The sequence below is a fragment of the Muscardinus avellanarius genome, assembly GCF_963383645.1.
Source record: "Muscardinus avellanarius genome assembly, chromosome: 7".
Taxonomy (NCBI): domain Eukaryota; kingdom Metazoa; phylum Chordata; class Mammalia; order Rodentia; family Gliridae; genus Muscardinus; species Muscardinus avellanarius.
This window is the reverse complement of record NC_137793.1, coordinates 7,770,284-7,784,368: the sequence shown is the minus strand read 5'-3', so window position 1 is coordinate 7,784,368 and position 14,085 is coordinate 7,770,284. Positions and strand designations below refer to the sequence as shown.

Sequence of the window (14,085 nt, the reverse complement as noted above, 5' to 3'; positions counted from 1 at the left end):
TGAAGGGCTGGCTGCTTTCTGTGCGCTGGAGACGAAAATAATGCAGGAGACAGCAAAGTATTGATCATTTGTCCAGGGGCCTGGGAACAAAAGAATTACCGCAGGCCACACATTAACACACATGCTGGTTTGCCACAGTGGGAAACCTATGCACCCCAGAGCACAGAGCCTCCTGCAGGTTAGTACTACCTGGAATTGAGCTCCTAAGACAAAAATTACAAGTTGTATGAGGAAGTAAGAGCCCACAGGTTTTGTGTGTGTGTGTGTGTGTGTGTGTGTGTGTGTGTGTGTGTGTGGAATTATTTCTTATTTTTTGTAATCATACATTACTTTGGAATACAAGACTTGAGGATATACAAGCACATATCATCCAATAAGCCCTCATCCAGTCCCCATCCCATTCCCTCCCCCTCCCTCGATCCCATGCTTAATTGGTGATTATCTTTGATATAATTGTTTATGTACCTCATGAATTTTAAAGAGATCCCATCCTCCCCCATCCCCTCCCCTCTGATTGGTCACCTTAATTGCTTCTCAGTAGGGCCCTTTCTACTACTCGACCTCCTCCTGTTACCCCTTTCCTCCTAGTTCTTGCTAATTAGGGGAAGCATCTGGATTTTATTTTCTGTGCTATTTCTCTGTGCATGCCGCATTGCAAGTTCCGATCCCACTCTTGACGGGCCTCAGTAGTGGCCTGGCCACCCAGAGGACTCTGGTCCCGACCTCGCTGGCTCCAGCACCGGCCTTGCCTCATGGGAGGCCCCGATCCTGGCCTTGCTGGACCCCGCACTGAAATAACCCCTCGGCTGGCTTCTCTCCCGGCCTCAGAGGCCCCAGCACCGGCCTAGCCTCACGACAGGCTCCAATCCCGGCTTCGCTGACCCTGGCACCAGCCTACCCCCTCAGCAGGCTCCTATCCTGGTCTCTCAAGTCCCCGCTCCATCCTTGCCTCACAGCAGTTTCCAATCCCAGCCTCGTAGGTCCCAGCACCAGTCTTGCCTCACTGCAGGCTCTGATCCCGACCTTGCTGGCCCCGGCACCAGCCTAACCCCTCGGATGGCGCGGATCCCTGCCTCAGAGGCCTCAGTAGCAGCCTTGCCTCACGGCAGGCTACGATCCTGACCTCATTGGCCCAGCACTGACCTCACCCCTCAGCGGGCTCTGATCCCGGCCTTGGAGGCCCCAGCACTGCCATACCTCAAGGCAGGCTCCGATCCCGGCCTCGCTGGCCCCAACACCGGACTTGCCTCACAGCAGGAAGAGCCCACGGGTTTTAAAAAATTGAATAACAGCCAGATTTGGTGGCACACGCTTGAAATCCCAGGGATCGGGAGGCTGAGACAGAAAGATCACAGGTTTCAGGCCAGCCTCAGCAACTTAGCAAGGCTGTCTGCAACTTAGACCCAGTTTCAGAAAAAATTGGGGGGTGTAGCTCAGAGGTAGAATGCCCCTGGGTTCAACCCCCAGTACCCCACACACATACACACAGGGGGGAAATTGAATATGTCCCCAAAACAACAGAACCAGAAAACTATTACGTGGCTTTGGTTCCAGGTGTGGGATGTCCTCCGGGAAGAGCCCCTGTGCAATTTCCGAGGCCACCGAGGCCGACTACTGTGTGTGGCGTGGTCCCCGCTGGACCCAGACTGCATCTACTCGGGGGCAGATGACTTCTGTGTGTACAAGTGGCTGCCTTCCATGCAAGACCACTCCCGGCCGCCTCAAGGTCAGTCACAGGGAGCCTGATGCACGGGCGCCTCCCTCCCTCCTTAGGAGCTGAGCGCAGAGGACCCTGTGGAGAGCCGCAGCTTCCAGGGGCCAAGGGCAACACAACCAGAGAGTAGCAATGCCCCAGCCGCCATCTTAGTTGCCAAATACCATTCTTCACTAAGAGGGTCCAAGAATTACAGGGACGCATCAGGAGACAAAAGCCAGACAACGTGGAAGAGGCTGGCACTGACCAAATCTGGGAGGACCCAAACTTAAAAATAAGTAAAAGCAAAATTAATCTTTTGGCTATAATAAATTAACTAATAACAAATTTTCTATCTGCCATAAACAACTAGAAAAATTGGGACATACTAAACAACTAGAAATTTATCCAAAAGAACTGTAATTGTGTCTATATAAATACATAAAAGCCGGGCGTGGTGGCTCACGCTTGTAATCCCTGCGCTTGGGAGGCGGAGACAGGAGGATCGCGCATGTTCGAAGCCAGCCGTGCTGACTTAAGAGACCCTGTTTCCAAAAATAAAAATATAAAAAATAGGTCTGGGAGTGTAGCCTGGAAGTAGAAGGGCTTCCAGGAGCCCCAGTACCACCCAAAAAAAAAAAAAAACAAAAAAGCCAGGCATGGTGGTGCATGCTTGTGGTCTCACTAGTTGGGAGGCTGAGACAGGAGGATTGCAGGTTTGCGGCCAGCCTCGGCAACTTAGAGAGGTCCTGTCTCAAGGAATTTTTTTTTTTTTTTTTTTTTGTGGTACTGGGGGTGGAACCCAGAGGCTTTCTACCTCTGGGCTATACTCCCAGACCTTTTTTTTATATTTTATTTGGAAACAGGGTCTCACTAAGTTGCTGAGAGCCTCACTAAGCAACTGAGGCTGGCTTCGAACCTGTGCAATCCTCCTGTCTCAGCCTCCCAAGCACGGGGATTACAAGCGTGCGCCACCACGCCCGGCTAAAATAAAGAATTTTTTAAAAGGTCAAGGGTATAGCTTAGAGGTAAAATGTCCCTGGGTTTCATCCCCAATTACACACACATACACACAAAATAATGCTTATAGCAGTTTTATCTGTAGTTGCCAAAAACTAGAAGTATTTAAAATACTTATCAGCAGATAAATGTATAAATTGTGTTGTATCCCTGCAGTAGAATTCAGCAATAAAAAAGGAAATGGCAGGCTGGGGATATGGCTCAGTGGAGGAGCAGCACTCCCGAGGCCCTGGCTTCAGTGACCAGTACCAAAATGATGGCTGTAAACCAAACAAGGACCAAATCAAGTTGTATTCTACTTCATGGGTTGTCCTAAGAAGCCCACAGCATCCCTTCTGTGTATTTCAGCCAAAAATGCATAACTAAATCTAGTGAAAACCATCAGGCAGACCCAAATTGAGGGAAATTTGACAAAATAACTCTCCTATAATTTTGAGGTTTTGAGGTGTGAAAGTCAAAGGAAAACTGAGCAACCATTCCAGGGTGAAGGGCCCGGGGAGGCGTGCCCGCCACGCGCCCTCCGCAACCCTAGACTGACGCCTTAGGGCGTGAGCAGTAAGAGACATTGTTCATGCAGTTGGCGAGACCTCATTCCTGCGCGTGCGTAGAGTGATGATAGCAGCGTGTGGATTTCCTGGCGCAGTAGCCGTGCCTGGCAGAGGAGGAGGGTGTCCTTGTTTGTAGGATACCCACCAGTGTATTCAGGGCCGACTGGATAATGCAATCCCAAAAGGGTTTGGTTAACATTGCAGTCACAGAACTAGAAATTCATTGGGAAGGAAGGATCCGAAGGCTGTCAAGGAGGGGTGGAATGCGGTAGAGGACTATCACATGGGGAGCTTTTTAGCCAACAGGGTACATTTTAGTCTGTCCTTTTTATTGTGGCTTTTATAGGCAAAAAAAGTATTGAATTAGAGAAAAAACGGCTCTCTCAACCGAAGCCAAAGCCCAAGAAGAAGAAAAAGCCCACGTTGCGCACCCCTACGAGACAGGAATCGCTGGACGGGAACGAGGAGGACGGCAAGGACCTTGCGGAGCCTGCCGAGAACGGGGTGTCGGACCAGGACGGGGAGGAGGACGCCCCGGAGCCGGAGCCGCCCTGTGTCCTCGCAGCCACGGGTGCGTACGGAGTCCAGAGTGTCCTTGACTCGCTGGGCTCGGCCTCGTCCAGGAGACTGGGCCAGATCCTGCTCGGCTCCTGTCTCTGGCCTGCCCGGTTTCCCGCCTCTTTCACTTAGGTGCTCTCTTCCCTGCCTTTGGGCTATTTTCCTCAAAGCTTGTCTTTAGTCTCTAGCCGTCTCAAAGTGTCAAAGGAGACAGACTGGACTGTAGGAAATTTCCATAGAGAAAACTTGGTAATCGCCTAGGCAGGGGGGCCGGGGTAGTGAGCTGGGCGGTGCCTACATCGGAACGCGTGGAGAATGTTCCCACGGCCTAATGTCACCAGCCACCCTGACTGAAGGGGTCCACTGCCCCTGCACATGGCTTTTCTCAGAAGCTATACCTCCGTGAGAACTTGCAGGTTCCCACCCTCCTGCCTGGAGTTTATTTCTAGCTTTCTGTCTTCTCAGAGAAAAAGTGTTACTGAACACTTAGAGAACAGTTATTGGGGTCTTTCAGTTAAGCACAGTGATCTCAGATTTCTCAAAAAACATCATTCCATCACTGACTTTCAATAATTCTTTGTCAGCCGGGTGTGGTGGCGCACGCTTATAATCCCCGCGCTTGGGAGGCTAAGACAGGAGGATCGCACGGGTTCGAAGCCAGCCTCAGCTACTTAGTGAGGCTCTCAGCAACTTAGTGAGACCCTGTTTCCAAATAAAATATAAAATAGGTCTGGGAGTAAAGCCCAGAGGTAGAAAGCCTCTGGGTTCCACCCCCAGTACCACAAAAAAATATTATTATTATTATTATTATTATTATTATTATTATTAATTGTAGTACATGTTTGAAGAGAAGAATTTGTTACTGAATAGAATTTTAGCACTTTTATTATTTAATATACTACCTTAAGTATCTGGTGTCTATTACCTATTAAAATGAATGATTATGTATCAGACAATATAAGTAGATATTATGGTTTACGCTTGATTCTAAAATAATATTTTGATGACACAGAATTAAAATGTCCAAGACATAGTTCAAAGGTACTATTGACCCAAAGGATGGGTTTTGAACATGTTGTTTGTGTCAATAAAGAGCTAAACACTACCCGGGAGTGATGGCGCATATTGTAATCCCTGAGACAGAGTATCACAGTTCACATGCAGCCTTAGCTACTTACGCCCTTTGCAACTCAGTGAGACCCTGTTTCAAAATAAGGCTGGGGGCGTAGCTTGGAAGTAGAATGCTCCTGGGTTCCATCCCCAGTACTACAAAAAAAATTCTTTTTTAAAAAAAGCTTAAAGCTTAAAGCTTGAGCCACAACCGTGGTAGCACACTTCTGTAATCCCAGAGCTTGGGAGGCTGAGACAGGAGGATCACAAGTTTGAGGACAGCCTCAGCAAGTAGTGAGACTCTCATCAACCTAGTGAGACCCTGCTTCAAAATAAAAATAAGCTGGGCATAGTGACACATGCTTGTAATCCCAGCATGTGGGACACTGAGACAGGAGGATAGCGGTTCGCGGCCAGCCTCCGCTACTTAGTGAGGCTCTTTGCAACTCAGTGAGACCCTGTTTCAAAATAAAGAATAAAAAATAGGGCTGGGAGTATAGCTCGGAGGTAGAATGCCCCTGGGTCCCATCCCCAGTACTGTCAAAAAACGGGGGTTTTTTTTAGTTAAAATAAAATAGAGCTGGGTGTGTATCTCAGAGGCAGAATGCCTCTGACTTCCATCCCCAATACCACACACCAAGGGAAAAATAACTGAAAGCTTAATTTACTTTTTTTATTTTTATTTATTTTTTGCAGTACTGGGTGTGGAACCCAGGAGCATTCTACCTTGCGAGCTGCAACCCCAGCTCTATTTTTTCTTTTTCTTTTTTGAAACAGGGTCTCACCGAGTTGCCCAGCACCTCACTAAGTAGTTGAGGCTGTCTGCGAACCACAATCCTCCCATCTCAGCCTCCCGAATGTTGGGTTACAAGCATGCCCACTATGCCCGGCTTAATTTATATTTTAGACCCATCAAAATACCTTTGTATCACATAATGGCTGCACAAAATGTCCTTTACCCTTGCTAATCAGCAACTTGCTTTAAAAAAGAAAGTTCCTGTTGTTAGGGTTGTTATCACATGGACGTGCTGTTCTCTATTAGTAAAATGAGTCCTTTGTGTCGTTAAATATTCAGTTAGTCTTGGTGACCTAAACACATAAGAAGAAGCTCAGGCCTTGCAGGCCCATGGCCTGAGGTGGAGGAGGCTAGAGGTCTGCGACATTCTCTTAGAGTTTTGAATAACAAACTGATAGTCCCAAAACAGCCAGCTGGCGGGGTCGGGCCGCGGTCAGCCTACTTCCTTTTCTCAAGCATGTTTGGTAGTAGGTAAAATGCACTACTGGGCCTGGTAAATCTTTTAATTTTTTTCAGAAACTAAATTCTACATTGATCTTCTCTCAGACTTTTCCTTTGTTTCCCCCATGACGCAGTTTCCAGAGAGCCAGTGAACTGTGCTCCAGTTACCTCAAGCTTGGAAAAATCAAAAGTCACCATGAATAACAAAGTCACTTCAGCAAAAAAGGAGCTTCCTAAAGAGAAGGCAGGTCAGTGTGCAGTCACTGGGACGTTTTCTCAAACCATCCTCATGCTCCGTGTAACTGAGGATTCCAGAGTAGAGGTTTGGTGTGGTTTGGTTTTCGTTTTAGGTTTTAGATATTCGTAGGTGTTCTGGTGATTTTTCAGCATGGGCTCGTGCTCTTTGAACATTGTTTTAGTGCGTAAAGTGTTTTGTGGCTGCTTGGCGAACGTGGGCAGGCGGTTTCCATGCGGTGTGAGCGCCGCGCTGGCCGACGGGGCTGGAAAGCCCTGGCCCTGGCCCTGCGGTGGCGGCAGGCTCGTGGGCACGCGTTGCGTTCGGGTTTGACCCGCTCTTCACGTGGTTGTGCTCTGATTGCCTTCTAGACGCGTTACTGAAGAAGAGGAAGGCGCGCTCCATGCTGCCGCTGAGCACGGGCCTGGACCACAGGCCCAAGGAGGAGCTGCACCGCGACTGCCTGGCGCTCGCCACCGCCAAGCACTGCGAAGGTAGCGCTCGCCGGCACAAGGGGCTGGCTGAGGACCAGGCGGACGCGCCAGGCCCCGCGCTCTGCCTTCACTCGCCGCCGGCCTCTGCGCCGCCCTCGGCACCCAGCGCTGCACCGCTGGGACCCGCCAGCACCGCCCATCTTACCGTGGCGGGGGCTGAGCCCAGAGGCTCCTCCCAGGAGTCACCCCCCCTCCGCTCCCCTCCCCTCCCCCCCTTCTTTATTTTTTGGTTTCAAACAGGGTCTTGCTAAGTTGCTGAAGCTGTCCTCAAACCCACAATCCTCCTTTTCAGCCTCCCAAGTACTGGGATTATAGGCGTGCGCCCCACACCGTGTATCGCTCTGCTCTCTGATGTACCAGAACTGGTGTATCGGCTTAAATATCTCAGCATAAATCCGTTTTTTGCACCATTGATAGTATCTTTGGGCACTGTGTTTCCCTTGCTGGGATAACACCTATGATATGATAGCTCCATTAAAACATTTGATGGGAAGTTTGTTGGTGGAGGGTTTTTTAACTTGTATTTCAAAGCCCAGAGAGAGAGAGAAGTGCTCATGATAAAATGAAATAGAGTATAAAAGGAAAGTCAGAGCCGGGCGCAGTGGCACGTTCCATACCTGTAATCCCACTACTTGGAAGTCTGAGACAGGAAAATCACAGGTTCAAGGAGAGCGTCAGCATGTAGTGAAACTCAGCAAACCAGTGAGGCCTTGTTGCAAAATAAACTAGGGAGCCGGGCCTGGTGGCACGCGCTTGTCATCCCAGCGTTTGGGAGGCTGGGACAGGGTCGCGGGTCGCGGACAGCCTCAGCTACTTAGTGAGGCTCTTTGCAAGTCAGTGAGACTCTGTTTCAAAATAAAGAATAAAAAATAGGGCCGGGAGTGTAGCTCAGAGGTAGAATGCCCCTGGGTTCCATCCCCAGACCAAAAAGGGGGAGAGGGGTTCAGAGGTAGAATGCCCCCAGCTTCAATCCTTAGTACCACCAAAAAAATTATCTTTTGCTTTTTAAGAAATACACATGGCCTTCTTTTTATAAATATACAAGGACTTCCTTTAATTTATCTAATTAATGATACAGTTTTACATTATTTCCCTTATTGAAAATAGTTATTTTTAAAAAGCAGAGATGAATATTAAATCCCTTTGCAGTAGGTCTCAGTACATACTCATTTTGGGGGGATGTTTGGCCTGAGGATTGAACCCAGGAGCGCTTTATACCAGAGCCACGTCACCAGCCCTTTTTATTTTTTATTTTGAGACAGGGTGTCACTAAGTTGCCCAGGCTGGCCTTGAACTTGGAGATCCTCCTCCCTCGGCCTCTTAAGCACCTGGGATTACAGGCGTGCATCACCTCAGCTGGCTGGTCCCCATTCTTTGCCTGAGTTGTGTTTTGTCTGTCTTACAGCCTCCAGGAATATCCTGAATTTCGGGTTCGCTCTTACACTTTTCTGCCAGAGCCCTCTGAGCACACTGCACTGTGTCGTGTTTGGTTGTGCGCAGGCTGCGCTCGCAGTGTGTCGCGTGTCATGTTTTGTGGCCTGTGTGGCGTCTCGGTCTCTTTGGGGTAAACAAGGGCCAGAGCCTGGCCTCCACCACGGGAACTGGGTGTTGGGCAGAAAACATGGCCGCGCGGTGCCGTCATCTGCTGTGTCTCACTCTCGGTGAACAGAGCTGAACAAGGACGTGTCTGCCGACCTCGAGGAGCGATTTCACCTGGGGCTTTTCACAGACAGGGCCGCCCTGTACCGGATGATGGACGCTGAGGGTGAGTGGCAGAGCCCGCCCGCCCGGGACTGCGCCCGCGGTGCTGCGGTTCCTCTCCTCACTTGTCTGTTTCCCTGTCATCTCTTCGGTGCTTCTTTTCCTCCGTCATGGCTAGTTTTACATATTTGCTAAAGCGCAGCCCACTTGCGTGTGCGTGCACACTTGCCACGGTCCTCACAAGACCCTGAAGGCACACTTCACTCTGACCGGGCCCGAGTGAGGATGGTTGTGTGGAGAAGTGAGACGTGGGCTTTGGGCCTCGTTAAAATCTTCTGGAGCCGGGCGTGGGGGCGCATGCCTGTGATCCCTGTACTCAGAGGCTGAGACAGGAGGATCGTAGGTTTGAGGCCAGCCTCGGCAACTTAGTGAGACCCTCTGCAACCTAGTGAGACCCTGTTTCAGAATGCAAGAGGGCTGGGGGTGTAGCTCAGAGTAGAGTGCCCTGGGCTCATTCCCTAGCACCACAAAAAACAATACTTCTGGAAGACGACTTACTCATTAGCAAGTCCCTAACTCCTCCCTTTCGCTCTGAGTCCGAGCGAAACAGGTACTTCCGAACCATCTTTCAAATACCATCCTCCTTCACACAGGGAAAGGTCACTTGGACAACGGTCATCCCGAGTTATTTCACCAGCTCATGCTGTGGAAGGGAGATCTCGCGGGCGTCCTCCGGAGCGCGGCGGAGAGAGGAGAGCTGACTGACAGCCTGGTGGCCATGGCGCCCGTAGGTACGCTCCTTCAGCATCGGCGCCGTCATCGCTGGGACAAGCACTGCAGGCCCCTAGCAGTACCAAGCTCGAATCACCCACAAGCACAGTTGGATGGGAGGCTGGTGCTGTGCCACAGGATGGCGGTGCAGCCCCAGACCTCACAGGCTGGCACGCCAGGAGCAGGTGTAATCATCCACTCTGTGTCACTGTGACAAAAGGTCCGAAGCTGGGTATTTCCTGAAGAAAAGGGGCTGATTTCGCTCCTAGTTCTGGAGGGGGGCCTGCTCAGCCCCGGTGAGAGCCTCCCGGCTCAGCGTTACCAAGGCAGGACCGCCGCGGGCAGCGGGCGGGTGGGGAGCGAGGCCGCTCTTGTGTGTTCATTCTTGCTTGGTGCATATACTATATATAGAGAGAGAGAGAGGGAGAGGGAGAAGGAGAGGGAGAGGGAGATTCAAAGTGATGCGCCCGCATGCGCACGGCGTCTCCTGACGTGTTTTCATCCACGCCCCACCCACCTCCTGAAGGATTGAACTCTGGGCTTCATGCCTGTCGACCTCAGAGGAGCTGTGCCACCGAGCTCCGCCCCAGCCCACGGCTGGCTCTTTTATAAAAGCCCGCTCTCCACACATGGTCCGCCCCACAAGATCAACAGGAATTCTTCCTGAGGGTGAGGCCATGAGCTGATTACCTACCACAGGCCCTACTCTTGAAGGCTTCGGCACCCCTCAGCACTGCCACCCTCGCCGTTAAGCCAAGACAGGACATGGCAGGGACAGAAGCGATCCGAGTGATGGCAGGGCGAGCTTCTTGAAGGACACTCGGCCATATCTAATGAATTTTAAATGCATGCACCCTTTGGGTTCAGCAATTCTAATTATAGGAATTTATCCAAATGTATCTAAACACGCAAAATGACTGTTGTTGAAATGGTATTTGTAATAGCCAAGGAATGCGAGAACTCTGTCCATCAATAAGAGACCGTTTAAATCCTGTGCGCCCAGACATTAGAAACCTCAGGAAAAAGAATGAGGCGTTCTGCATTCTGACGTGGACTAGAGCTCTGACATAGAGAAAGACTCGGGGTGCAGGTGCATAGGAGCTCTTACAAGAGCCATTTGTGTTTGCACAATAAGGTGTATATTCATGGACTTATTTCCAAAGCTTTGGAAGAAACTGGTAGTGATGGTTCCCTAGAGGAAAGAATTATTTTGTCATAACTGTTTTGGGGGGTTGGGCTTTTTTTGCGTTTTGCGGGTCTGGGGACGGATGGAACCCAGGGGCATTTGACCTCCGAGCTACACCCCCTACCCTATTTTTTTTTTTTTCTTTATTTTGAAACCAGGTCTCACTGAGTTGCAGAGGGCCTCACTAAGTAGCTGAGGCTGTCCGCGAACCGCGATCCTCCAGGTTTCAGCCTCCCGAATGCTGGGATTACAAACATGCGCCACCACACCCGGCTCTTTTTTACAGGGTCTCGCTGAGTTGCGAAGGGCCTCGCTAAGTAATTGAGGCTGTCTGCAAATCACAATCCTCTGGTCCCCACTTCCCGAGTGCGGGGATTACAAGCGTGCGCCACCATGCCCAGCGCCTGATTTTATTTTTTATTTGGAAACAGGGTCTCACTAAGTTGTGGAGGGCCTTGCTAAGTTGTTGAGGCTGGCTTTGAACCTACGATCCTCCTGTCTCAGCCTCTCAAAACCTGGGATTCCAAGCTTGGGCCACCATACCCAGCTTGTCGTGCCCAGCTTTGGAAAGCGTTTTATACAGTTATGCTCCATGTAGAGAGAAATACACAGATCTTGAGTGTGCGGTGAATTTCACAGAGTGAATGCACCCATATAACCAGCACCCCATCAAGACACGTGCCATAGCCACGCATGGCGCACACTTGGAATCCCAGCCTCGGGAGGCTGAGACAGGAGGATCGTGGGTCACAGGCAGCCTCAGAAAAATAAAAATAGGGCAGGGGTGTATCTCGGAGGTTGAGTGCCCCTGGGTTCCATCCCTAGTACTGCAAACAAACAAACAAAAAAAAAAAAAAGGTAAAGAAACGTGCATTCCCAGCACTCCGCAAATCCCCACATGGCCAGAGTTCACCTTCCCCGACAAGGTGACCACTTCTAAACTGCCATGCTTTTTTGTGTCTCTAGAGTTGGTCTTTTTTTTTTTTTCCTTGTGTTGCTGGGGGTGGAACCCAGGGGCTTTCTACCTCCGGGCTATACTCCCAGACCTATTTTACATTTAATTTGGAAACAGGGTCTCATCAAGCTGCTAAGAGCCTCACTAAGTAGCTGAGGCTGGCTTCGAACCTGTGCGATTCTCCTGTCTCAGCCTCCCAAGGGCTGGGATTACAAGCGTGCCCACCACGCCCGGCTTTGAGTTTGTCTTTTAAATGACGTAATCAAAGAAGCAACGCATACTTTAGAACATGAATTGGGGAGAGGTGGGTGAAGCAGCAGTCTGCAGTGGCCGCGGAATTACATCCCACTGTTCTGCTTCGTGAAGGGGCTGTGGCGCGGGGCAGCATTTTTAACCCAGTGTGTCTGCTTTTCTTGAACCCGTCTTCCCTTTCCCAGCTGGCTACCGCGTGTGGCAGTGGGCCGTGGAGGCCTTCGCCAAGCAGCTGTGCTTCCAGGACCAGCACGTCAAGGCCGCCTCGCACCTGCTGTCCATCCACAAGGTGTACGAGGCTGTGGAGCTGCTCAAGGCGCACCACGCGTACAGGTCTGTGCCCGAGCGAGCGCGGCCTGAGCTCCTGGTGGTTCAAGTCACGTGGCACATGGACGCAGCGCGGCGGGCTCTTTCCTCCTCTCCCTCCTCTCCCTCGCAGCCCCCTGTCCCGGCACTTCCTGTGGGCTCAGGTTGCCTTCCGCTCACGACTCCTTCAGCCAGCTTTTGTAGTATGTTCTTTCTGCTAGTGACAAATTCCCCAACTTTTTCTGCTCAACAAAAAGTCTCTAATTTCACTAAAGGATCTTTACACTAAAGGATCTTTTCGCTGGGCACAGAATACCACGTTAAATGTTTCTGTCATCCAGTACTGCAAAGACATTTACATCGATCGCTACATTTATTTGCGTCTGTTATATAGCAACCGTATTTGAGGGGAGGGTTGGTGGTACTGGGGTTCCTGGAAACCCTTCTACCTCTGGGTTACACTCCCAGACACCTATTTTTTTATATTTTTATTTGGAAACAGGGTCTCTTAAGCCAGCAAGGCTGGCTTCGAACCTGCGCGATCCTCCTGTCTCCGCCTCTCAAGCGCAGGGATTACAAGCGTGCGCCACCACGCCCGGCTATTTTTTGGTTTTTATCTCTGACTGTTAGGATTTTCCCACTTGCTAATTTTCAGCAATTGGATAGACTAGGCTTTGGTGAGGTTTTATTTTTGCTTATCCTGGTCAAGGTTTACTGTCTTTCTGTAGAGAGCATTGAAGGTCTGGGGCAGGTTGAAGCCCGCCTTCATTTTTCCTAACTTGATTAGCGAGGCCCATGTTCTACAGTGACTTTGTCTCTCCTGCCTCTGCAGTCCGGGACGCCTTGTGTAGTCACCAGGTCAGATCAGGTGTCTCCAGGCCTGAGTGGGCCTGGGGCTTGTTCAGCCTGGAGCTCCCAAACTGCTCTTTCCTGCAGAGCGCAGCAGGACCCCCAGGCACAGTCTGCTGGCGTCTTTCTCTGACCACCTTCTTTTCTTTCCAGCCCTGGAATCCCCACTGGCCTGCCTCCTTGCAGCTCAGTGAGGCTGCTGAGGGCCCCTTAGGGAAGTGGCTTTAGGAGCTGGGCGTGGTGGCCCGCATTTGGGAGGCGGAGACAGGAGGATCACACAGGTTCGAAGTCAGCTGCGCTGGCTTAAGAGACCCTATTTCCAAATAAAAATATAAAATAGATCTGGGAGTGTAGCCCAGAAATAGAAGGGCTTCTAGGCACCCCAGTACCAGCAAAAAATAAAATAAAAATAAAAAGGGTTAGCTGGGTGTGGTGGCTCACGCTTGTAATCCCAGCGCTTGGGAAGCTGAGACAGGAGGATCGCACAGGTTCGAAGCCAGCCTCAGCTACTTAGTGAGGTTCTCAGCAACTCAGACCCTGTTTTCAAATAAAGTATAAAATAGGTCTGGGAATGTAGTCTGGAGGTAGAACACTTCTGGGTTTCACCCTCAGTACCACCAAAAAAAAAAATTAATTAATAATAATAATAATAAATAAGGTTAGGGGTATAGCTTTAGAGGTAAAATGCCCTGGGTTCAATCTCCTGTACCCAAAAAAAGGAAAATGCTTCAGGAAGACAGCCAGCGTCACTTGCGCCAGGCGCTGCGCATCCCGCTCACGCCCTGCAGTCCTGCCAACCGCTGCTCTTGCATTTGGTGTAAACGTCAGCACTGTTTGTTTGTTTGTTTGTTTGTTTGTTTGGTCTGGGGATGGACCCCAGGGCATTCTAACTCTGAGCTGCACCCTCAGCCCTATTTTTTATTCTTTATTTTGAAACAGGGCCTCACTGAGTTGCGAAGGGCCTCGCTAAGTGGCTGAGGCTGTCCGCGAACCGCGATCCTTCCTCCTGTCTCAGCTTCCCGAATGCTGAGAGTGCGAGCGTGCGTCACCATGCCTGGCTCTCTCAACAGTTTTTAAGGGGCAGGTAACCTCTTCATATTGTTAGTAAATTAGTTTTGTCCTCATGAACCCTCAAAAGAAAGGGTCTTGGACCCAGGAATCCATGAGCAC

The 14,085-nt window shown here is 50.4% G+C and overlaps 1 protein-coding gene across 1 annotated transcript in view; it reads left to right on the top strand.

Annotated features, from left to right (window-relative positions):
- The window catches only part of GEMIN5 (gem nuclear organelle associated protein 5), a gene marked incomplete at both ends in the record, with an annotated part of 47,486 nt that overhangs the window by 24,389 nt on the left and 9,012 nt on the right, over window positions 1–14,085 (top strand). The window contains 7 exons of the mRNA XM_080698620.1: window positions 1,555–1,726; window positions 3,608–3,832; window positions 6,301–6,414; window positions 6,773–6,895; window positions 8,565–8,660; window positions 9,250–9,387; window positions 11,946–12,093. Of these exons, the coding sequence (XP_080554746.1) occupies window positions 1,555–1,726; window positions 3,608–3,832; window positions 6,301–6,414; window positions 6,773–6,895; window positions 8,565–8,660; window positions 9,250–9,387; window positions 11,946–12,093 (1,016 nt within the window). The remainder of the gene's footprint in view (window positions 1–1,554; window positions 1,727–3,607; window positions 3,833–6,300; window positions 6,415–6,772; window positions 6,896–8,564; window positions 8,661–9,249; window positions 9,388–11,945; window positions 12,094–14,085) is intronic.